This window comes from Aulonocara stuartgranti, assembly GCF_965226115.1.
Source record: "Aulonocara stuartgranti genome assembly, chromosome: 14".
Lineage (NCBI taxonomy): Eukaryota > Metazoa > Chordata > Actinopteri > Cichliformes > Cichlidae > Aulonocara > Aulonocara stuartgranti.
This window is the reverse complement of record NC_138950.1, coordinates 2,443,045-2,468,796: the sequence shown is the minus strand read 5'-3', so window position 1 is coordinate 2,468,796 and position 25,752 is coordinate 2,443,045. Positions and strand designations below refer to the sequence as shown.

Sequence of the window (25,752 nt, the reverse complement as noted above, 5' to 3'; positions counted from 1 at the left end):
TTGCCATCAGTTACTGGTTGTTGTTGGTACTGCTGTTCAGGGTGCAGCCGCACCGACAGCTAACGTGTCGTTAATTTGACACATTTTACTGCATCTATTTTTAGTTTCTTTGTATTGTTTGCTCTTAGCTTTCAGCTCCACCTTCTCACAACTTTTTCCACACCAAACTTTGTCTACAAGTTGCTGAGCGCACAGCGAATTATAGAGATCTGATTGGGCAATCCAGTGTCTGTAAGGAAAATGAACCAATCGGCTGTTTAACAAAACGGTAATGAAAGAGCTTTCACTGCCCTCTAGTGGTGAAAGTAAAGAACTGCACGTGTAAGACAGCAACAGCAACAATGCCTGAGGCTGCCCTGTAGTGCTCGTCGCTACCAGTTAGTTGGGATGTTTTACGTTCTCTTGTAGTCATTTCTCTTAATTTCTAACTTTTAATTAATTAATTTTATTACGATTTCATAAATAATGTTCTCGGATAAGTAAAAAAAATATCTCTCCCTGTCCTAAACAACAACGCGTTCTTGAAAAGAAACAATGCAAATGTATTTTATTTTATTTTATTTAAGTTTATTTTATTACGTCTCCCCTGAAGAGTCATTGCGCTACGTGTACGTCACCCGGAAGCAGGAAGTGTTCAGGAGCTTGTGAGTTGTCGTGGAGGCTTTGCTGCTGTTGTCGGTCTCGTCTTCCTGTTGGCTCAAATGGCGAGCTTCACGGGTCCGGGACTCTGGTGCTGGGCTCTGGTCCTGCTGATGCTGGCGGAAGCGAGCTGGCCGGTGGCGGCCGTGTCGGAACCGGGGAAGTGGGACCTGGACATCAATAACGTGAGTTTCCTGCTCGTACCTCCCGCTGTGATTCTGTGATGGTTCGTTTAGGTTCTGTGATGGACGGGTTGGAGCGGAGAGGAGCTTTGAGCAGATAAAACGTGTTTCAGCTGCGAAGCAGCCGCTAAAATACCGCTCTGTTTGCCCTGCGCCATAATCGTTACGCCGCTAACGGCTAACGTTAGCTAAAGTGAAAGTATTCAAGTGGCGCGTCACTCAACACGAACGATCCTGTGATAACCAGCTGCGCCATGAAGACGTTTGATATCAATAAAATCACCAGTTACTCGCGTATATGTGAAACAGGCCGATACCAGCCGCTCGTCTGATGCTGAAGCCTTGTTTAAAGATTCTGCTGAGAAATCCGTTGGGCATCTTTCTTTGCCTTTAGACAATAATTCTGATGGCAAAAGAGCCAAACGGGACAGGCAAAAAAATACTGCTGAGAGGACAGAAGGAGTACTTTGAGTTATCGTGAATGAAGAGAGACTGGAGGACAGTTGGTGAATCAGGAAGAGGATTGGTAAGAAAGACAGTGACGGCAGCTTTGAAGACTGCAAGTGGACGCTTCAGATGACACACGTGGAGGCCAGCAGGCTTTTTAACCGGACTGTTCAACACAGTCCTGTAGGATGAGAAGATGCCTGAGCAATGCAGAAGCGGTGCTGGTACTTTTCAAGGACAAGCGCGATGTACAGAGCTGCAGTAACTACAGTGGAATACAGCTGATGAGCAAACCAATAAAAAGTGTGGGAAAGAGTCGTGAGCAGGTTAAAGAGAGGGGATAATCAGCGAGCAGCAGTATGGCTTCATGCTGAGAAACAGCTCCACACATGTGATGTTTGAGTCTGTGGAGCCAGAAAAGCAGATGCAGAAGACCTGAATGAGGAGGTGAGAGAAGTATGAGAGGGTGTTGGACATGTCTGAGGAGACGAAGTTTTGTGTGTCTTAAAGGAAACAATATCTGCTGATAGATCAGATTTTTAATCGCTGTGGGTCTGAGATCCTGCATTGGTTGGCCTGTAAGCACAGTCTGTCCACCTGTTACATGCATTAGTCTGCAGAAGACTGTAAAGCTGTGACTGTGCACTGGAAACCCAGACTTACAGTATGAAGGTTAATGATAAACCAGAGTCATCAATGCTGCGGGTTAAATATCAAAGCTGATGCACAAAGACAGCACTGTCCGGGCTCGCAAAATCGCTAGCCCGACGTCCCGGCCTATCATAGGAAAATGTCAGTGCTTTTGCATTCTTTGGAAAATGTATCTGAGTAATTATGTCATTGGCATCAGTGAGCCACTGTCACTATGTGACATATTGAAATCGCGTTTGAATTTGCGCTTGTTTTTTGCTTTCACTTTGCGATTGCGCGAACGGCGTGTAGAGAGCGACAGCACTGATTGGTGAGTGACGATTAATTGTGCACCAATTCCTCTGACATCGTCTTATCACTCATTAGCTTACTACGCAAACATGACAAGTGAAATCTCCCGCAGCTTAAACATGTGAGAGGTTGATCGCGCAGAGAATCGCTGAGCGTTATGTGAGTGCGTGTGTGTGTGTGTGTGTGAGTGCGTGTGTAAAAGCAGCAGGATATATATTTTAGTTCTGCTGAGCCAAATAAGACAGGTCAGGGTGAAGAAGTGACAGCCAAAGAAAAGCTTACCACAAAACGGAGAAGTTATGACAAATCAGACTATAAGGCAAAAAGAAAGTGCAGCTTTATGGTTTCATGGACAAAATCATTTCTGTGGCTGGAACATGACGAGCTAAATAACATGATGTTCTGCAGGTGTGTTGTGAGTCGACAAGCGCCTTTGTTACTGGGACCAGTAATTTTAAGAAAGACCCCATTAGAACCCATGACAAATGCAAGAAATGCATTATTGCCCAGTCTGCAGTATCTTTCCCAGAACGAACAGCAATTGCAAAAAACATTCTAAAAATGAACCGAGCACAAGAAGAAGTCCTGACAAAGCTGTTTAGAGCCGCGTGCTGTGTAGCAAAGAGTGAACTACCACTGGCCAGATTTAGCAAACTTCAAAAAGCAAACGTCCTAGATGTTGGTTCCACTCGCCTCTTACCAGTGACTCCAGTGGAAATGTCAGATTCATGTCCTACGCAGTTCTTACAAGTTCATAGAAATTTCTGTTCAATGAGAGCCAAGTATTTGAGTTGATGATTGTCATTTTTATACAGTTGTTGTGATTTATATTGTAACACTTTTTTGATTAATTTTTGTTTCTGTTACAACGGAAACAAAACGGGAAACAAAACATAAAAAAATGCTCTTTTTTTATTCAGGCTACTTGAATTTATTTTTACCAAAAACTGCAGAGTGCCGGCCCAAAGGGCTGCCAGGGATTTAGAAATTTTGCGAGCCTTGACACTGTACCACTGTTTTTAATCTGCACAACCAGCAGTGGTGTGGAATTAAATACACAAAGTTCCCGAACACTGTAAGCCACCTTTCCAAAAACAGGAACATGAACCACTGATGTTGTTATCAACTGCCAAAGCGAAGGCCTCAGATCATCGGTTAACACAGAGTAACACGATAACAGGCATCTCCCAGCTCAGGGGCTGAAATTTGTATTTCCTTTAATGCTTCACACACGGGGCTGCAAATGAGTGTTTTTAGGAGTATAGCGAAATAGTTTTATCACAGTCCTGGTGATTTTCCTTTGGTGGAACTTGTATGCAGAAAAACCCTGAATTTATTCACTTTCGGGAGGGACCACGGCTGGATGGAGGGCACTGTGTTTGTGTGGGCAGCTGGAAATATCGGACTGGGACCGCTTACAAACAATAAGCCTGCAGGTTACAGGCTTTAGTCTCCCAGGAGATGAGTAAAGATCATAATTAATCAACACATTTTACAAGTCATGTAAAAACAAAGCCCACCTTGTGTTAGCTGTGAGGTTTTTCACATCAGAACAGAATGAAACAGATATCTGGTCCTGACCAAGTGTTTAAAAGCCACAGAATATAAAAATGCATGAATGATTGCTGGTCAGGGTCTCTACATGTTAGTATTTATGAAAGGTATGTTGTGACTTATCTTCACAGTTACAGCAGTCGCTCGCTATAACGCGGTTCACCTTTCGCGGTCTCGCTGATTTTATTTTGGTGCAGTTTTGCATGCTTTTTTTTTTTTAAAGCGCATTGTGTTGTGCGTCCCGATCGGCTGTAGATCGTTGTCGATCTCCTCCGTGCCGTCTCTCCTGTACAGTACATCAATCACCAGCAGTGTGACTCTGTAGTGCTGTACTGTAAGTTTGTAAGTTTTCTCCCCGACAAACACGACAACGTCCACGAAACACACGGAGACGTCTGTTAGCCACCAGCTCGTAGCTAGCTCAGGTTCAAGCCTCACTAGAGCCGGCGAGAACAGCGACATCCCGGCACATGGTTTTCAGATCTGTGCCTACTCAAACATGATATAGAAGTCACTTAGATAACTTAAAAATATTATTGTTTGGCTGAGATTAAAGTTCTAATTTTCACACAGCTGAATAAACGTCAAACAGAAAACTGATTAAACAGAAGTGTGAGACGGTCGAGAGTTTACTCCTGTGTCCTGTTATATTTAGATAGAAAGAACAGACGGACAAATTTATTAAACTCCACCGAGACAATCTGCAAATGTCATTAAAAGTTTAATAAACCATCATCTTGTCTTTATTGTTAGTTAGCACAGACCTTAAACACTTAAAGCTGTAAGCTAATGATAGTTATATAAGAGCAGATGCTGCTGGTGCAATAAGCTGTACGTCCAATGGATGATGATCTGACTAGTCGACTATCAGAATAATCGTTTGTGGCAGCCCTAGTTGTGACTTAATTAACTGTCAGAGAATAAAAATGGATTTTCTTTGTTTGTTTCAGGCTGTCCTGAAGGACCAGACGTACTTCTTCTACAGTAAAACTCTGTTCAATAACAGCTTTATCAGTATCAAATGTAAGCAGATGTTTCTTCTTTCTTAAATCTTTATTTTACAGAGTTGGATAATAACGTTTGGGTTTGTCCAAAAAGTCCAGTTTATGTTTGCTGTGCAGGCAGAAGCAGAAACTAATGTCTCACATTCTGAAAGAAAAAGCTTACTTAAAGTGGACTTATTAAACTTTATTTTACAGAACATATCACGTGTTCATATTAAATGTAGGCAGACACTTTCAGGTTTACCTGTGTGTCTGTCTGAGAGGACAGAAGCTCCACCCACCCACTCTTCAAACGTTTTGTTAATGAAGGATAGCCAATCAGAAGAAAGCTGACTTTGAGCATTGGTTTAGAAACACTGGGTCAGGTTAAAATTATGAAGTGAAATAAAGAAAATAACAAGTGGAACAGCATTGCGGCCTAGAAGTGAGTTAATTTGGTTTGTTTGTGTGTGCAGTTGTATCAAAAGACTGCACCACCTCTCACCCGATCCTGAACATTTCCTGGTATCTGAGGAGCTCGCGCTGCAGCGACGAAGTCTTCAACCTGAACGTAAGACGCTCTGCTTTCTTCTCTGGAAACTGCTTATTTGGAGTATTCACTACTTCCATGTTTTGGACTTCTGCAAACTTCTACAGATGATCTGAGTATTTTCTTTTAACCTGTAACTTTGTCGCACACAGACGCTCAAAAACACAGAGTCCGAACATCATTACTGATTAACAGTTAGGGTTGGAAGTTTGTGGACAGTTTTGCCTTTGTGCACTAGCCCGAGTCAGACAGTCACGTGAAGTGCAGACGTTCAGCTTTAAGGGTTTAACAGACGTATTAACTCCAACCATTATTCATTGAATAATACAAATAACGGGACAGGATCAGTAAGGAGGTGATGTATAACTTGACTTTTAAAAAAAAGGATCTTCAATGCACATTTTTTGTGCTTTATTTACGGCTCTGACCACACAGGCTCCAGTTTCTTAACAGCAACACTGATAACACAACATCAGCAGTGAGGATGATGTTGTCATATAGCACCAAATCACAACAACAGTCGCCTCAAGGCGCTTTATATTTTAAGGTCGACCCTACAGTAATATGTACAGAGAAAAACCCACCAATTATATGACCTCCTATCAGCAAGCAGGTTAATGTGGAGTCTGTCCACACACACAGGAACACAGCGAGGAAGCAGAGGTGATCCAAGCGAGCGGTGCTTGTTCCTCTAGTCACCTTTAAAGCAAAGCACCTGATCCACAAGCTTCAGCGTGAAGGAAGGAGAACTCTGTAGATGCTTCATCCACACAGAGAAAAAAGAAGCTGCATTAAAATATGCAGATGAGCTGTAAACTTCTTCTGATATGATAAACTGTCTACGGCAGTGATACCTGCAAGAAGCAGGGGTGAATCTAAAGGTGGGCATGGGGTGCATAAGACCATATTTCTTTCCAGGATGTCATAACATTCTGACTTAAAGTGAAATTATATATTCTATTAGTTAATTTGCATTAATATTTTAAAATACAAACACAATGCTTTTTTTGAAGGGCAGTAAAACTTTGGCTCTGCTGCAGACGAGTTGATGCAACACTTCTCCAACAGGAAGTGTTGCAAACCTCAGAGAATGTTGATATGCTTGAGTTGACACACACACCCCACATATACGTGTAATCTGATGGTCTGCGGGTAAAGACTACAAAGATGGCGGCCCTTCCCCAAACCTTTGGGCCTCGCTGCGTCTGTCCTCCTTCTGTTTACACTCCACACAGGAGCGTTCCCAAACAATCAGGATTCAGTTTTCACGTTTCATTTTCTTTTTTCTGTCATCTAGTTGCTTTCCCACTGAATGCAATAACAACAATCACAGTTTTAATTGTTTTTTTAAATTCATAATCCTCGGACTGCTATAAGTGTGACAACACTGAGTCTCGTCTCAGGATCCAACATGTCAAATGATCACATGTGTGCCATCTGCAGGAAGACCTGGCAAAAGAGTACTCCGTGTCCGAGAGCGTCAAGAGAGAAGGAGGAACTGGGTCCTATTCTTCACACACGTATGATACAATCCACTGTGACCATCAGAACCCCAAGGTGAACACACACACGCGCACATACAGTGCAAATACTGAATGAAGTGTCTGTGTGGTGATTGAACGCTAAGACGGGCGTGTTTGTTTTATGACTCAGTTCAACCTGAATCAATCGGAGGCGATACATCCACTGAAACCACTGCAGCAGGCACAGGTGAGCTTTTTCCTTCTGTTCTTCACAATCAAAAAAGCCAAACACCCGAAGCACTACGGCCCTTTGTCTCGGCAGCTAGCTTCAGCTCTGTGTACTGACTGTACTCCCAGTTTGACCCTTAGAGGTGTGTCTCAGACTGCGCGTGTTTTACATGCTCTGCGTGTCTGATGAGAATCATCATGGCCGCTTTGCTCACACACCTTTTCTGGTTTGTCCGGTTGGTTTAAGCTGCTGTTTGTATTTCAGCCAAGCACAGGAAACGCTTCAGGGAGACGAAAGAGAGAGGCTCCAAAGCCACAGGTGAGCACATCATGCACACGCGTTGGGTATTCATATCTTGTGGGGACAAGGATTTTGGTCCCCACAAAGATATGAATGCGCATTCACTGAGCATAAAGGGGAGCATGCAGAAAATGTAATTGCATGCCTGCATAAATACACAGTGTCAGACCAACAGTTGAATTTCAGGGCGTTAATGTGTAAAATAACGAACAGCAGAAGCTGAGATAAGCTCTTTCCACGCTCGTAAAAACAGCTGCTGCTCTCAGCTTCACCCTCCACAGATTGTGCACCCTACCTCACGCCCTTTATAACCCCACGCTCCTGTTCCTCATCTAGGATCAGTATGAGAGCTACACTAGTTTGTGCCCCTCTGAGCCTGGGCTTCTGTCTCCGCCCGGTCTGGAACCAGGGCTCCTTAACATTTAAGGAAATTATGTTGATAATAAATTTAAATAATTGTGGGAGCAGCTGAAAGTACCTTTACTTTCTCTGCTGTGGCAGCAAACAAAGCTTTGTGATGTTCTGATTTGTGTGTTTGCTTATCTGTTGTCTTCAGTTAATGGAAGAATAGGAAATGATGTCATTGTTGTGCATGTTTTGGACCAAATTACGAAACGCTTCATGGGACGAAGTCGAGTGTTTGAGTCAGTTTAACTAATGTTGTTCTTCTTTGTCTCACAGTCAGCAAAGACGAACGACACCGTCAAAGATCAAAAACAGGTCAGCTGCTATTCCTGAAAGATTATCTTGTGATCCCAGGACATCCAGGTGGAGGCTTCTTTAAATTGATGTAAAAGCTGCTCTCTCTCCGCTGTTGCTCAGGCTGGGAATCCTGGTTTCGATGCGGTGGCTCAGAGCTGGGATGACGGACCCTACATGTTCATCCTCAAAATCGAAGACAAGAACCAGCAGTCTAGTGCCAAAAATCCATGGAACCTGAAGCGTCAGTGCACGCGCATACATAAAACACAAACACAGACAGCTGTCTGCATTAGTCTCAGGATTAGTTAACAATCAATGAGATTTACAATTGTAATTAAAATATGTTAAGTCTGTGTCTCATAATGAAATCATTCAAAATCACAATAACAGGCTTTTTAAATAAAACATTTCAACCAGCGTGTCAGTGAAGTCTAATCAGAGCGAATTTGAGAAACATCAACTGCAGTTCACCTGGTGTTGCTGCAGGGGGCGCTCGAGAGCTGGTCCTCAATCAAAGGCGTAAATCAGGGGTGTCCAACTCCAGGCCTCAAGGGCCGGTGTCCTGCAAGTTTTAGATCTCACCCTGGGTCAACACTCCTGAATCACATCTAAATCCACATCCTGGATCAAGGACGCATCTAAACCCAGCAGGACACCGGCCCTCGAGGCCTGGAGTTGGACACCCCTGGTGTAAATGAAACTAAACTGGTGAAAAACAACCATTTAAACCTGCTTCTGTACAACAAAAGAACATCTTTGATTTGGTTTTTCTCAAATCCAGCATCCATAACACGTCCAAACTGAAATAAAATGACTTTCATGTCCTTCAGTTTGTTTTAGAGTGAGGCTGATTCTGCCTGTTTTTTTGGGGTTTTGTTTGTTTGTTTGTTTGTTTGTGTTTAAAGCTAGCATTTGCTAAAGGAGGCTGATTGGTCGAGTAGAGGACTATAACATGGAGCTATGTTGAGAGGAGTTGGATGGTCTGCTCTGATGTTCAGTGAGCAGAGGCTACTTTATATAATGCTTTTAGTCACCGTCTGATACCCACTCTGTTTGCATTTGCAGTCGAGATCAGTATGAAGGGTCCACATGGCTTTATATCGGCGTCCGAATGGCCTCTAATGATGGTAAGAGCAAACACGTGCACGCAGAGAAATTAAAATGATATTTATTTGCTCTGGTATTTAAAATGCAGCAATAAGTCATTTACTTCCTGTCGCTCCTTTCTTCCAGTTCTACATGGTGATGTGCATCGTGTACGTGCTGCTCGCCGTGCTCTGGTTGGTTCTGTCCGCGTGTTACTGGAGGGACCTGCTCCGGATTCAGTTCTGGATCGGAGGTGTCATCTTCCTGGGCATGTTGGAGAAAGCCGTTTACTATGCCGAGTTCCAGAGCCTCAGATATGAAGGCGTGTCAGGTAGACAAAGACGCACACAGGTGGTGGCCCACGTGGTTTGTGACAGAGCTGTGATGAATATCCTGTGTCACGTGTCCTCCTGCAGTCACCGGGGCGGTGGTGTTTGCTGAGGTGCTCTCTGCAGTGAAGAGAACTCTGGCCAGAGTGCTGGTCATCATCGCCAGTCTGGGATACGGCATCGTCAAGTGAGTTTCACAGCTGTTACTGACGGCTGGCAGGTGCTTTATATGTTTCCACTGTGAGAACCTCCTCTGTAGTAGAAGGAAGGACCGACTCTGAGGCTGATGTGTCTGAAAACCTCCAGCTGTGCAGTTAAAAACCCAGCAGCTTAGCTGAAGCCAGTTAGCAGATTTACGAGCCTAGTGCCGGTAATGTTATGCACCCGTTTGCCACCAGATGGAGCTGTAGCCCAGCATCATCGTAGAAAAATACCATAAATGTTAATTTAGGCCTGGAAATTGTTTTGTTGTTGTTGCAAAAAAGGTGTACTGGGAAACAAAAATGCTTTTTGTGACATTTTTGTCTGGTGGTGTCCTATGTGATTTTACTAATGTGAAATATGTGCTGTGGCCAGTGTTGGGTAAATTACTTTAAAATAGTAACTTAGTTACATTACTAGTTCTCTCAAAAGTAACTCAGTTACTTCAAGTTACTCGTTACTTTCAAAGTAACTAGTTACTAGGGAAAGTAACTTTGGTTTTACTCAGACTTCTCTTGTTAATGTGTTGCTTCCATAACTTTGCCAGTCTTCTAGCTTGCTTACTTGCCACAGTGCACTGTGCCACCTACCAACAGAAAGGAAAAGATAATGTGCACATTTCCACGAGAGAAATCCCACGCCTGGACAGTCATTGACTGCTGCCATGATTCTAGCCTACGTCACAGCGTCATGTGCGCCTTTTACATCCAACACAAAAACTGCAGTCGTGGTGCTTTCGATTGTACTCAGAACTCGGAAATTCTGCCTTCTGAATAGGAAGATGTGGGTAACACCAGACTGCAGATGAGCTGCATACAGGGCTGGACTGGGACAGAAAATTGGCCCGGACATTTTGACTAGAGAGCGGCCCACCAATATAGGAAAAATCATAAAGCCTTTGAATGAAAACAAACACTGTTGTGACAGTGATGTACGCTGTTCTGATGGTATATATGCATCAATCTATCAATCGTTTGTTGTAAGATTCAGATAATTATTTTTTAAAAGCTATACATTTTAAATGAGAATAAGAAAGAAAAGTATTTCTTTGTGCCCCCCTCTCCCTGTTAATGTCCTACCTGGCCCCCTGGCAACACTTTGCTAGACCCGCCCCTGCACAGTTACCAGCTGTCAGCTACTTAGAAAAGGATCCTGGTGTTATTTGTCTCTCAGAAACAGTTCATAACTTCAACTCATCCATGTCACCTAAAAGGTAAACCTGTTTCTCCATCACCTGTTCAGCTCTGATGATTCAGTAAGGACATCTCCTGGTTTCATCTTCATGTTTCCCTCTCACCACATATCCAAACCGACATCATGACCAGCAGCTTTGCAGCTGTGGCTCCAGCAAACATCAGCTGATACTAGAAATTAATATTAAATAAATTCTAACAACAGCTGATCAAGCTTAAACGTGCTGCTGTTGTTTAGCGCGACATCCACTGGTTTCCTCTTTCGGCGCAAAGTGAGCGATAAACAAACAAGAGAGAAAAGCCGATCAGCTGATCATCGATCAGTTTCATGATTGAAGTAGAAACGGGAGAGGGAGGGGGAGAGGATGAGAGAAGAAGAGGCAGCTGTGCAGCGTAAACACAGAATAACTCCAGCTTTGTGCCTTTTCCATTGTAGCTGAATTACGGGACAAACTGTTCCTTTTCACCTCAATAAGAAACGCGTAATATTTTCTCTCAATACCAGACGGGACGGTTGGCAACTCTAATAACTTATGAACAAAATAAAGTTCAACTTCATAGCACCACCCAGCTGTATAGAAACTCCGTCATGCTAGCTAGCACGCAGTACGGAAAAAGTCAGAATAACGAACATAAACTCCACCTAAACTTGGTTCATATCTGACCCAGAGAGACTGCAGGTCATAACTTCTTACCTGAAGTTCAGTTCACACTTGGACCAGCGGCCGCCTCGGGTCTCTTTTCCTTCTGCGTCCCCTTTCCATCATCCACCTGCTGGCCTCCACCACTTGCTAATGTTACTGAATCTGTGGAAGCTCTGCGATGCCACCACACGAAGTAACGAGTAACGAGCCTATCTAAATCCCAGTAACGACTAACGCGTTCCTGATTTTGGCATAATAACTAGTTACCGTGCTCGTTACCACAATAATAACGTAGTTACTGTAACGCGTTACTTAATAACGCGTTAGTCCCAACACTGGCTGTGGCTCCAAAACGTTGGGAAACGCTGTTCTATGTAATCAGAAGTCTTTGGAACCAGAGGAGCCCCCTGCTGGTCTTTAGTGGTGTCACTTTTCAGCCCTGAAACTACATCTATGAAGTCCTGGATGGGTCCAGAGTGCTTCGTATTATTTTGAATCCTCGACATAAAGGAGAAAGTCTTACCTTTAGTTACATAATAATAGGATATAAAAATTGCTTGTGTCGAGTCTCCAGTCAAGTCTCATAAAATAATCAAAACATTTTGCTGACTTTGCTCAAAAATACGATTTCCTCCCTTTTCTGTTCTGTGCAGCGTCACATGACATTACTTTTAAATGCAGACCGCTGATGCTATCGTCAGTTCTGCTGATCCAACCAGAGGACTGAACGGACTCCATTAAAATTTATATCATGCATCAAGGAAAGTTAGAAAACCCAAAAAGAAATGGCGCACAACTCCATCCTCAGATCAGTGCGGCTACCTGATTGGGTTACAGGTTTTTGTTTGTTTACCTGGCTCAGAATCGATGTCATGTCAAAAGCATACTCTTTGCATTTTTTAAATTTCATTCACTAAACAAAAAAAGTTTGATTCCAGCTTTAAACAAGGAGGAAGATAAGAGTCTCTGTAGCAGATCCCAGAACTTGCTTGTGTTTCGCGGTTTAAGGGATAACCGCCATGTTTGCAGATGGGGAATCCTCCCATAGATTTCTATTAATATCACTACTGTGGAAATGCAGTCAAGCGGCGAACTGAAAGAACTTTGAGATCCACTGAAAGTGTTTCTGATTCCATCCATCCATCTCCTTCTGCTTATCCGGGACGGGGTCGAGGGCACAGCAGCCTAAGCAGAGAAGCCCAGACCTCCCCTTCCCCAGCCACCTCCTCCAGCTTGTGTGGGGGAAGACCAAGGCGTTCCCAGGCCAGCCAAGAGATATAATCTCTCCAGTGTGTCCTGGGTCTGCCTCGGGGCCTCATCCCGGTGGGACATGCACGGAACGAGGCACCCAGGAGGCATCTCTGTCAGATGCTCGAAACACCTCAACTGGCTCCTTTTGATGTGAAGGGGCAGTGGCTCTACTCTGAGCCCCTCCTGGATGGCCGTACTCACCCTATCTCTAAGGGAGAGGCCAGCCACCCTTCAGAGGAAGCTCATTTCTGCCACTTGTATCGGCAACCTCGTTCTTTCGGTCACTACCCACAGCTCGTGACCATAGTTGAGGGTAGGGACGTAGATCAACCGGGAAATTGAGCATCTGCATCACTGCGGCCGCTGCCCAGTCCGTCTGTCGATCTCCCGATCAAGTCTGACTTATTGCCGATATGTGGACCAATCTCTTGCAATAGTTGTATAGGGACTGAATGGCCATAGCAATGGGCCAGACACCCCATACTCCCTGAGCACCCCCCACAGGACCCCCCGAGGGACACGGTCGAATGCCTTCTCCAAGTCCATAAAACACATGTAGATTGGTGGGCAAACTCCCATGCACCCGCAAGTATCCTTGTGAGGGTAAAGGGCTGGTCCAGTGATCTATGACCAGGATGAAAACCGCATTGTTCCTCCTGTATCCGAGGTTCGACTAATGGACTAACTCTCCTTTCCAGCACCCTGGCATAGACTTTCCCAGGGAGGCCGAGGAGTGTGATTCCCCCTGTAGTTGGAATACAACTGGGGTAGCTCAGGAGGTAGAGCAGGTCATCTGTTGATCGGTTGGTGGTTCGATCCCTGGCTCCTGTCTGCATGCCGAATACACTTGCTCCCCACTTGCTCTCCGATGCATTCATACTCCTATCAGAGCTTGGTGGCTCCTTCACATCTGGTGTCCACCATTTGGTGCGGGGGTTACCACCACGACAGGCACCAACCACCTTGCGGCCGCAGCTCAGTGCAGCGGCTTCGACAGTGGAGATGCTGAACATGGTCCATCCGGACTCAATGTCCCCAGTCTCCCTCAGAATGCTGTTGAAGCTGAAGATCTCGCGGACTGGGCCTCTGCTAGGCGTTACCAACACACCCTCACTATACATTTTAGCGTGACAGGTCTGTCCAGCGCCATCCCTTGCCACCTGATCCAACTCATTTTATATAGCGGTCATTATCTCCAGGTACAGTTCACACACACAGAGTGACGTTTCTCGTTTCTCTCCCGCAGGCCGAGACTCGGCGCTCTGCTGCACAGAGTCGTTGGCGTTGGTCTGCTCTACCTGATCTTCTCCATCATCGAGGGACTCTTAAGAGTCAACGCTGTGAGTCCCAAGAGCGCTGCAGTACTCTGTGTGTGTGTGTGTGTGTGTGTGTGTGTGTGTGTGTGTGTCTGACATGTTTTTCTCTGCAGGATCGAGGGGACACCAGCAGTAGAGTTTTGTGTGACATAGTGCTGGCCTTCACTGATTCCTGTATTGTCTGGTGGATATCCTTTAACATGTATTAAGAGAATCATCCTCTCACGCTTAATTAATCTTTTGAAAACTAAATAAAATCCGTCACACATAAGTGCACATAAATCACTGAAGAATGTATTAATGACACTGTCAGGATTTAATAAAGAGGCATCGGCGTGGGGAGGCATCTTTTTGTGTTTGTAGGGGTTTTCCTCTCAGAGTCATCGTTTTGGCAGGAGAGTATTGAAATGAATCATACCGAGGGTTTTTCTTAATTTAATGCAGACAAGAGTCTCTTTTGCACCTGTTGTGGCTGTGTTAGCTTCCATTAGGGGCGTTAATTTATTTGAAATGCCAGAGCGAGGTGTCCGTGCATAATTGGTTTGAGTGGACGGCTCAAAGCTGCGAGCTCCGTGCCAAAGGTTTGGTTCGGTCCTGTAAATCTCTGCAGGCTTAAAGCTGAGCCCCAAATGTTTCTGCTCTGCACATTTGAGCTACACGGACCTAAACTAGGTGTCAAATGCATCCAGGGAGCATCGGCAGTGAAGGTTTCTTTTTCCTGTTTCATGCCTTTTCTTGGACAAACACATTGCTTACAAGATTTTATTTTATTTAGAAGCCTGAGCCCTCGTCAGTGGCAGGTCACCAAAAGTCTTCGACTGTGGGGGGGAAAGTTACAGCAGTCAAAATGAAGTAAAACACACCGGATGTATAAGAAATAGCTGAAACGAGTCCAATCAGATAAAAATAACAATAAGCAAAATGAAAACGTCAATGAGGTAAAAATGGACCATCCAATAAACTAAAATAAGCATAAATTAAAGTAAAAACTGAATTTATAATAAAAAATTCAGCAAAGCAAAAAAACCACAGAATTCAACTGACTTAATATTTTATGTCACATTTAAGTCTAAATTTAAAGTCCAAACGAAGCGGCTGTTTCAGCTGCAGCCACCAGAGGGCGATACATCTCTGAACACACCGGGTCCTCTTGTTTGTCTCTTCCTGTTTGTTTTTCCCTGCTGGGGGATGTAAATGCGTCCGACCCACTAAAATATCCAATGATGGAGCGACATGAGGGATGCTGAATAAACTCCACCCACCTGCTGCACCCTGATGAGCAAAACAAACCTTTTAGACTGAACAGAAGCTGTTCGCTGTGCTGCGTGTGGGTGGGCTGTGTGTGCATTTCTCTTCTTCCTCTCACCCTTCTCTTTTCTGTGTACTTCCTCCGTTCTTTTCCTTCCCTTCCTGCTTTCTTGCGTCCCTCCTCTTCCTCTTCATTTTGTCTCCTTCGCCTCATCCTCCGTGTCTTCTCCTGTCTTTCCCTCTCCAGGCTGAAGATGATGTAGTGCTCCTGGCTGCTATTCCTCTTGCTGTGCTCGACTCTACCCTCTGCTGGTGGATATCCGCCGCTGCACCTTCCCCCCTTTGTAGTGAAAGTTTGGCTTTCTCTCCCTTTCTTTTTCACTTGTTTCTACCTTGCTGCTTTGTTACATATTTAGCCAGAGCTAACTGATACATGGACCCTTGAATCAGAGGTGTCCTTAAACATCAGAGGGTCCGTTTTGAGAGTTACCCTGAAGCACCAGGAGAACTCAAAGCATGATCGGCACAGAGAAAATCCGACAGGTGCGTCTGCTGTTGGGTTGTTCCTACCTGTGCAGTGGCAGGGAGGGAGTGGATGTTAGCTGAGTGGGACAGAGTTAAAGTATTAAATTGTCCTGCGTGTGAAGTGAATGTTGCATGACAAGTTTCAGCCTTCCTCTTGGTGAAGTTCCTTGACCGTGTCGTCACATCTTTGTGAGCCTGATTCAGACGATGAAGCTGCTGCGCCTCAGGAGGAACGTGGTGAAGCTCATGCTCTACAGACACTTCACCAACACGCTCATCTTCGCTGTCATAGGTATTCAAAGTTCTCTTTGTGTTTAACATTTTATTTTCATGTCCTTGTTTTAAGGATGTTTGTGTGCTTTTCAGCGTCGGTCATCTTCATCATCTGGACCACGAAGACCTTCAGGATGTCCAAATGTCAGTCTGTAAGTGCTTCAGCGCTTGGATTCAGTTAAAGCTGCTCTCCAGCTTCTCTCTCTTTCATTTCTTGCTTTCATTTGGTTGGTAAATTTCATTGGAGAATATTTAACTGCAAAAATGAGAAGAATTACGATTAATTCGATTTATTCTCTGAACCGAGTTTGTTTTTTCTTCCTCACTGCTGAATCTCTCTCTCTCTGCAGGACTGGAGGGAGCTGTGGATAGATGACGCTTTCTGGCGTTTCTTGTTCTCCATCATCCTATTGGTCATTATGTTTCTATGGCGACCGTCAGCCAATAACCAGAGGTGGGATGTTGTTTTGGGGTTTTTTAATCCCCAGTCTCCAGTTTGTGTCTGTAAAGTAAAGCCGTGTCCTCTGTGTCTGTAACAGGTACGCCTTCAGTCCTCTGGTGGATGAAGAGAGCGATGAAGAGGAGAAGGAGCCCATGATGAACGAGGCTTTTGGTCAGAATGCACACCCGCCTCACTTCTCTCCTCTTTCTGTTTAGCCTGAGATGAAATGAATCCATTAAAGTGGATTCGTTCGGTTTATTCTTCAGCTCCATGATTCACTCTTCATAATAATCCGTTATCTGATACTCAGTCCATCCTCCGTCTAGGGCGAGCCGTTTTAGCTTTTAGCCCTTTAAACCAGCCTTCTTCTGATTGGATGCCCCTCATTAACAAGAGCTTTGAGGAGCAGCTGTGACCTCATTATTAGAAACTCATTTTTAACACGTTAACGATGTTAAATACGTTTCCATCATTGAAACAGGAGCCATGCTGCACATGTGTGAGGTACCTCTGGTAAACGATCATCTACGTTTTATTATTTTTCTCACGGTTTGTTTGTTTTTCACTCCTTTGTGTCTCCAGAGGGGATGAAGATGAGGGGCGTGAAGAATGAGGCCAACGGCTCAGCCAAAGCTAACAAAGTGGTGAGTCAGAGGAATCTGAACACCGCCAGACATCAGCCCGTGTTAGTGGTTTGTACAGGAACCTCGCAGCAGCCGTGTTACTGGTCAGATTGTGGCATTAAAATGGTCCTAAAGGCACCAACAGCACAAACACAGTCCAGAAAAGTTGCTCAATAAAATGTGAACTAATGATTTATTTAAAAAAATTACAAAAGCGTATTTCTTTGTATCAGGCTGTAAACGTGCTTCATTTGTGCTGTAACGTTTTAACATGACTGTCAGCAGCTGGAGCCTCCGGTGGACGTCAGAGGAACTGCAGCTTTTGGTGCTCCAGCGTTATCTTAATTTTTTTGGATCCGTTGAATGGATTAGAAACTAAAACTTATTTTTCTTTTTTTATATCCTTTTTTTAACTTTACTCACTAAAGTTTTTACTAAACTGATTATTGTTCAGTCGTGGTAGCTGCTTATTTTACTGCATTCAGTCACAGTTTCTGTAACAGCTGATGAACCCATGTTTAGTGTTCAAAGGAAAATCTTCTATTTGCATCATGCAGCATGATCCCTCATGTTTAATCTCCTTAGGATGAGGACCTGAAGTGGGTTGAGGAGAACATCCCGTCATCTATTGCAGATGTGTAAGTCGTGACGAGCGTTAATCAGTGTGAATCTGCTGATTATTGTAAATCACAAACGTGACACTGAACGTGTTTTCCCTTCCTCGCAGCGCCCTGCCGCCCCTGCTGGACTCTGACGAGGTAAACTTTCACTTCACTGGAAAAAATTGACATCACTTCAAACGTAAAATGAAACTTTGAAACACTGTGGAGAATTTAGAGCACAAAGGCACAAATGGTACCCGGAGTAGACTCACTGGGATCTGACCAGCTGATGGTTTAGTTATTAAAGTTTAAACTTTATCACAGTTTGAAAATTGTGTTTGAGGCCGCTAACAGATAAATAATAAATGAGATCGTCATCGTTACTGACAATAACCTGCAGGTAACAACGACAAAATCAAGCAGCACGCAGCTTTATCACCTGAGTCTGTTTATCTGCGTTAAAGAGAAATGCAGGAAGTGTCTCTGGACATGAGAAGTCCCGAAAGGTCCCCAGAGAGTGTGGGGTCCCCTCATGGGCTGCGAGGTATCGCATTTGAGCCATCAGAGCTCATTTAATGTCAATAAACTGTTTCTTTTCCAGTTAATTGAAATTCTGAAGTCTGTAAAACTTTGAAATCCACAGGAATATATCATTTTTAAAGGTCACATCTTTTATGCTTTAGAGGACAAGGTGCCCAACTCCTCTGGGATCAGGTGCAAAGTCAAGCAGATGTTTCTATTATAAACTATGTTTCTGTTATAGAGGGCTAAAAAAATCAACTTTAACATATTAAATATATTTGCATTTAAAAGAGAAACTGAACCAGTGGAACGAAGCTGCAGGGTTTAAATAGTGTTTTCATTTCTGTGATTCACCCTGAAACTCCACGTTATCATCATTATCACTTTATATTCATTTGTGAAGTAAAGCTGTGGTGGTTTGGATGGATCTCCCTCTGGAGACCACAGAGCGTCAAACTGTTCTCACCTGCAGTCTTACTGAGTTTACTCGGAGAGCTCAGTGAACGAACTCGAACTTATTGAGAAACACACACACACATTCTCGTTTTCATGTTTTGTTTGTGAGGACATCTAATTTACATAATGCTTTCCCTAGCTGCTAACCCTAACCATCAGCCTGAACCATAGCTATAACCTAACTGTAACCATGACTCTAAAACCACATTTTGAGTCTCAAAAATGCCCTCAGTCTCGTGAGGACGGCCACTTTTGTGTAGTATGTAGTATTTATTTATTGTCATTGTCAAGAACAATGAAATTGCGTTTGGGGCTTCCATACAACCCAAAAAAAGAAGAAAATAATAAATACCCCTTAAAACCCAAGTGTACATATTTAACCCAGTGTGACTCCAATGCAATAAGACAATCCTTAGCAATAATGTTCGTAGAAATTCAGACAAAGACCTGAGAAACATGACAAAATACAACAATGCAACCCATTCAATATTATTGTACTGTGAGATATGATATCAGATATGATAGTTATCTATTTAAGAAAGAGGGGGGGGCAGGAGGGGGAAGAGAATAAAGATATGATGCACCAATGCAGACCAGTTCATTGCTATTAAGAAGTTGGATATGGTTATTGTCCGTGAGAGGGGGGCAGAGAGTTCAGGAGCCTCACAGCCTGTGGATACAGGCTGTTGGCCAGTCTGGATGTTCTGGCCTGTATAGACCTGTACCTTCTCCCTGAGGGCAGCAGATGGAAAAGGTGGCGCGCAGGGTGATGTTGGTCCCGCAGGATACTGTGCACCCTCCTCAGACAGCGAGTGGGGAAGATATTACTGATCTCTGGCAGACTTGTTCCAATAATTCTGCCAGCTTCTTTCACCACCCGCTGGAGTGCTTGCTGATCGGCCTTGGTGCAGCTGGGGAACCACACTAGAAATCCATACGTCAGAACGCTGCTGATGGCACAGTTGTAGAAGTTCAACATCAGAGATCTGGGAATGTGTGCGCTCCGCAGTCTCCTCAGGTAGTAGAGGCGCTGTTGGGCCTTCCGTACAACTGAGGTGATATGGTTGCCCCAGGACAGGTCCTCGGTCACAGTTACCCCCAAGAATTTAAAACTGCTCACCCTCTCCACCGCCTCACTGCCAATGAAGAGAGGCAGATGGTTGTTATGACCCCTCTTCCGGAAATCTACAATGATCTCCTTGGTCTTTTTGGTGTTTAAGACCAGGTTATTGTCGTGGCACCATGACTCTAGTTGTTGCACCTCTGTCCTATAGTTTGTCTCATCATTGTTGGATATAAGTCCGAGCACTGTAGTGTCATCTGCAAACTTAACAATGAGATTGGACGCGCAGGAGGAAATACAGTCATGGGTGAAGAGAGTGTATAGCAGAGGGCTCAGAACACACCCCTGAGGGGCACCGGTGTTGACCACAAGGGTGGAAGAGGTGTTCTTACCCACTCTGACACTCTGTCTACGGTTAGTGAGGAAGTCCACAATCCAGTTGCACAGAGAGGAGTTAAGTCCCAGTTGGTGGAGTTTGGGACGGAGTTTGTATGGCCGGATGGTATTAAAAGCCGAGCTGTAGTCTACAAAGAGGAGCCGTGCATAGGTGTTCCTGTGTTCCAAGTGCTTCAGTAATGTGTGCAGCACTGTGGCGATCGCATCCTCGGTTGACCGGTTCTCCCTGTATGCAAACTGGTGCGAGTCCAGGGATGGTGGAAAAGCAGCTCTGATGTGTTTAATGACCACTTTTGTCCTCATAAGTCACTGTTGGTCCCCACAAAGATCTCTACACAGGTACACACACACACACACACACACACACACACACACACACAGCTTACGAGCAGCAGGGGGCAGCAGATCCACAGTAGACACCCTGTGCTGCTGGTTACGTCATACTGTTGTTTATCGTCCTCTGTGTTGTCATGGTGAGCAGAAAGATGTGACGCGACAGGTGTGTGTGCGTGTGTGTGTGTGTGTGCTGCAGCTGTTAATGATCCTCTGAATAAAAACAAATTTGTATTTTTTCTCATCATTGTTTGTGTGATCAGTAAAAATGCTCCCGTGGCCTCAGACTGACGTCCAGCAGACGCCGCGCTCGTTTTAATATCCGTCTGTGTTTTTCCTCGTGTCCTCTGTTGGCTGTTCATTCAAACCATTTTCCAAATTATTTACTCTCTCGTCTCCAAACCGAGCCTCTTTAAGGCGTCCGGCAATCAACAAAGTGCCTCTTATGTAAAATCAATTTCTTACATAAGCGGCCATATGAACGCAGAGGGGTATTAAAACCCACAGAAGATATGAAGTGTGCACACGCTCTGTTCCCCGCAGGGCGAGCGGGCTTCGTTCTGCCAGCGAGGATAATGGACGTGTACGTAACGAAGCCGGCTCATCAAAGGGTTAAATTAAGGGGAAATAATGCCTTTAACTCCCTGCTCGTCACCTCCTTTTGGTAGATTATGTAACGCGTTCTTGTTATTTAAGAGATAAACGAGGGCTGAATCTGAACCCAACCTGCCTGTTATGGTAAATTACGCAATTCATCACGATCGAGGAGGAAATTCTGCCTCACCTGCCGTCACCCCGACGCTTTGTGTTGTTTTGCTACCTGAATAAATCCTGTTAACCTGGATTCTGGCAGCTGAGCCGGCGTGTGAAGATTCCTGCTTTGTTTGAAACGCTCCTCAGTGTCTCTCATGAAAACACGGAGGTGAAGACAGAAGCTGCTCTCTGACCTTCCTTAATCCCCGAGCCTGAAATAACCTGATGTAAAAGAGCTTTTTAATATTTGTAAATGGTGCTGACCTCTGCAGGTTGTCGCTCAGAGAGTGCACCGAGCTGTCAGAAAGGCCGGTTCTGAGCAGAAGGTTTAGGCTGTAGATCCACTCAGGACCATCGCTGTTTACGTCCACGCTGAGCTCCACTGTCCTGCTGTGGAAACATTTTGACTGCTTGAGAATGTAAAGCAGGGGTCACGTGGGACCAGAACCACCAGAGGGTCCAGTTCAGCTCGCCGGGCTGAGTCTGCAAAAGGTGCAAATTTCAGTGAGGTCAACTCCAGTAATTTTAACAAAAACACAAAATTCCCCGTGTGGCCGTGCAGGAGTGGAACAGCCTGCAGACGATATTCCAGCGTCGAGTCAAAAGGATGTAAATCCTTCCTAAATCTGTCTTTCTGTAAGATATGATATAGATGATTTTCAGGAGCTCTGAGGCCGTGCGTCTGCTCTAAGGTGGACGCTTCAACAGTCTGTGGGTTAAAGCTCCTGAAACTATAAACGTGCTGCTGTGTTTTCTGTTGCAGGAAACGATGACGACCAAGTTTGAGATGTCCAAGATGGAGTGAAGCACAAAAGAGAAGCTTTTTAAAAAAAACAAGAGACTGGCATCACCGAGAGGTACGCCCACGTGACGAGGAGGAGGGAGAGATGAAGGAGGGAACCGATGGGAGCGAGAGCTCACTGTCGCCGTGTGATTTCATCCCTGAACTTATGAGCTTTGTAAGCCTTGACCTGTACATACGCTGGGAGCAGAGTTGATGCTCAGATCCTTTTATTTCCTGTTTGTACTTATACGCCTCTCTGTATACTCTGCATACACAAACAGTATATTTTGACCGATTTAACGTTAAATGTTTTGTGTTTGTTGGATTTTTCACGTTTACACGCGCAGGTGTCTGTCTCCTCACCGCAGTGGGTTTTGGGGGCTTTTTTGGTTTGTTTGGTTTTTTAAGCTGAATGAAAAAATTGTGTTTTGATTTCTTCAACCTGCAGAGACTTAAATTGTGAATCATAAAAGTAAAATGTGAGTAAACATGGAGTATTTCTGATGAAGCTGAAGTTTGTCTTTCATGCCAGTTTTGTGTTTTCGTGGAGCTCGTTTAATTCTCATTATTAATTCATAACTTAACGTCCTTCCTGTGCTGAGACGGCTTGTTTGAGTTTGACGCCTTCTGCAGGCTCCGGTTCAGATGCCGTAAAACGTGCGACGAGGCCCCGACGCACAGGGTTTCATTACTGCACAGAAAGGAGCAGGAAAACGAAACGGCGCGGTCTGTCTTTGGTGATAATTTAGGTCTATTATTCGATCATAACGCCAAAAATCAGACCTCAGAGTCTGGCTGGGGGTAAAATCATAGACTGTATATAAAAGATGCTTTCCTAAATGTTGGCGCTTTGGCGCCAGCGGGGACTGTATTTGGATGAGAGCTGAGGTGCCGCATTATTAGCTAACATGGCTAACACGCTCACATCACAGATACCTGCTAATTAGCGCTGAGTCACATCCAAATAAAGTCCTCGACTTTCACTCAGACTTCATGGTTACTACAGTAACCTCACAGAAGCCATATAATTGGTCAGATGATGTCATTAAAAAGGCTCCAACGGTACAAACAAGGTCCAGTTCAGGGACTGGAATTACCCGAGGTGCCAGGCTGGAGCTGCCTGTGGCAGTTTTTAACTTGTCGATTTACTTGTTTCGGCTCCTTCCAGTGTTTTCTGTCAGACTGTGAGAAGTTTAAAGCTAGTTCTGCTGATCCTCTGCCATAAAAGGTTTCACAGCAGGTGGTTTGATTTTGCAGATTTACGCTGGATTCCCTTCCTGATGCAACCTCACAGGGGAATTGTGGCTCTGGCTTGACCCAGCGACCTTTCTCCTGCCAACTGAATGTATGAATCACAGCCCCGCGGAGCCCCTGTCCGATTTTTTACAAGTCTAAAAGAACCTGGCAAACACTCAGACACACCAAAGTAGCAAATACTTCAAACTCGGGTTGTATCGACAAATTTATGGTCATCTACCTGGAAGGTTGATAGTCTGGATGCCAGAGTATTCCTCTGAAAGGCACCGAACCCCAAAGTGCTCTCAGATGCATCCACGGCAGTGTGAATGTTAGAAACTGTGCTCGTGTCACTGAGACGCTGGATGAAGCCCTTTGAGTGTGCAGTTAAGAACCAGTCCAGTCGCCACACTTGGTTCACTGTCACGACTTGTTAGATCCATTCTTGCCCGATCAGCGTTTCAGCCTGTTGGTCGCTTTGTCGGCTTCTCCTCGTCCAACCACCGACCAAAGATTCTGGGTCAGATTACGATACGGGAATTTTCCTGCCCATGAATCCAAAGTTTCAAGATTTCTGCAAACTTCAGATCATGTTTGTCTTGTGACATGGAGCTCCATCATGCTGGAAGGTGCACAGATTGTCAGCAGATTGTTCCTGGATAGTTGCAGGAAGTCGGTCTCTGAGGATTCTTTCAGTATATTTCAAATTGATTTGTTTGCCGGTAAAATTACCTCTGGTTACTCTTCACTGCATAAGAGAATTTTTTTTTTTAAAGGCAAAGTGTTTGAAACAAAACTGCCGCTGACTCACTTATGGAGCCTCGAGTGGACCCTGGAGGAACTGCAGCTTTTGGAGGACTTGGCTAATGATGTCACAATGGCTGCATCCATCTTTTATATTCAATTCAGTTTTATTTATACCGCGCCAAATCACAACAACAGTCACCTCAAGGTGGTTTATATTGAAAGGTCGACCCTACAATAATACATAAATAGATAAACCCAACAATCATATGACCCCCTATGAGCAGCACTTTGGCGACAGTGGGAAGGAAAAACTCCCTTTTAACAGGAAGAAACCCTGGAGGCTTCTTCCTGTTTCCAGATATCCAGTCTGTGCTTCAGCCCCGGGAAAACGTCTCCTATTCAAACTTTGCACCATCTTTTTATCTGTCTGTTCGGCCGCCTGCAGTGTCTTCTCTCTCAGCCACACACACTTTACACAGCCCTGTGTGTGTGTGTGTGTGTGTGTGTGTGTGTGTGTGTGTGTGTGTGTGTGTGTTTCAGTTAAAGTGTTGACGCTGACTTGTCTGGATGGACTAAATGCTCCATGAATCGCCCGGATCAGCTGCAGGAAAACTCTCCCTGTGTGCTGCCCGCTCCCATCAGCCTGCAGCGCTCGCTCGCTTTCACAGAAATCAGCTCCACTTTCATCTTTTTCTCAGTGAGGTTTGAGGCTGGACTTTTATTTTGGAGGGCTGCTGATCCCGAGTCATATTCAGTGTTTTGTGTTTGCTTACATAATGCAGCTGCTCTCATAAAGTGGACCTACAGCAAATCCCGAGCAGATAAGACGGGTCTGACAGCGAGCATTGTCTCATTTTAAATCCAGCGAGCAGCAGCTGTTACAGATGAAAAGTGCGTCACATAAATAAAATCCATGTAATGCAGGCTTTGAGCTTTACACTGGAGTATGTGCGCAGCGTTCGTGCAGCAGTGTGTGATTACGGGGCCGTTAAATTTAGATGAAAAGTAAAAACCAAACATCTGTTCCTGCTGAACTGTGGACGCAGGAGTCGCTCAGTCGTCTGCGGCGATGACCGTTTGTCTCTGTGAAAAGTGTGTTTTTGTATCAGCTGTGATGTTGGGGAGAAACTTTGTTTTCCACTTCAGTCTGTAAAATTATTTTGCCGTTTGCTTTTTAAAAAAATCAGAAGTTGTTAATAAAAAGTAAGTTATGAGCTTTGCCCCTAAATTCTGATTTTACTCACATATTTCAATTCTTATGTGTTTGATATTTGCATCTTATGACATTTATTGTTTATTGGCTTTATTGGTTGTTCTGATTGGTTGTCTAATGACTTTTACACAGAATAGACTACCCGTCTACCCCCCTCCCTCGAGGGGGATAACCGGGTAGTCCTCCATGGAGGATGCCACCACCACCACCATCTGCTCCTGGATCTTCCAAACAAACCGGCCTCAATCAGCCCGACTCGGCCCGCACCTCCCGGACCCCTGCAGAGCTGCGTTCTCTGCCCCCTCTGAGATGAGACGGCGTACAGGGTGGAGGTAGAGAACTTGTCCCGCTGCTGCAAAGAGAATAACCTGAAGCTGACGTCTCATAATGGGTGTCAGCAGGCTCAGACAGGTCCACTCAACTCTCACTGTAAATGGAGAACAGGTGGAATATGACCTCACCTGGTGTAGGGCTGGGCCATATCATACCGTTCACGGTATAATGTTGGGCAACGATAAGAAAATG

At 44.6% G+C, this 25,752-nt stretch overlaps 1 protein-coding gene across 1 annotated transcript; it reads left to right on the top strand.

The window, feature by feature from the left end:
• The first annotated feature begins 342 nt into the window (after nt 1-342).
• Nucleotides 343-22,539, top strand: LOC309687841 (transmembrane protein 87A). The gene is made up of 22 exons (XM_082503069.1): nt 343-377; nt 593-824; nt 4,715-4,787; nt 5,224-5,318; nt 6,741-6,854; nt 6,951-7,007; nt 7,254-7,307; nt 7,971-8,009; nt 8,112-8,232; nt 9,057-9,118; nt 9,225-9,408; nt 9,494-9,593; nt 13,942-14,035; nt 14,125-14,201; nt 15,970-16,076; nt 16,151-16,209; nt 16,408-16,511; nt 16,597-16,670; nt 17,082-17,143; nt 17,708-17,760; nt 17,850-17,880; nt 22,011-22,539. The coding sequence occupies exons 2-22, from the start codon at nt 702-704 to the stop codon at nt 22,050-22,052; spliced, it is 1,725 nt and encodes a 574-aa protein (XP_082359195.1). The 5' UTR covers nt 343-377; nt 593-701; the 3' UTR covers nt 22,053-22,539.
• Nucleotides 22,540-25,752: the final 3,213 nt, after the last annotated feature.

What these genes read in the sequence shown, in the direction of transcription:
- LOC309687841 (XM_082503069.1), top strand. Translation starts at nt 702, where the DNA reads ATGGCGAGCTTCACGGGTCCGGGACTCTGGTGCTGGGCTCTGGTCCTG. An exon ending in AAATCCATGGAACCTGAAGC is followed by an intron (nt 8,233 to 9,056) that starts GTCAGTGCACGC and finishes TTGCATTTGCAG; the next exon opens with TCGAGATCAGTATGAAGGGT. An exon ending in GCTCATCTTCGCTGTCATAG is followed by an intron (nt 16,077 to 16,150) that starts GTATTCAAAGTT and finishes TGTGCTTTTCAG; the next exon opens with CGTCGGTCATCTTCATCATC.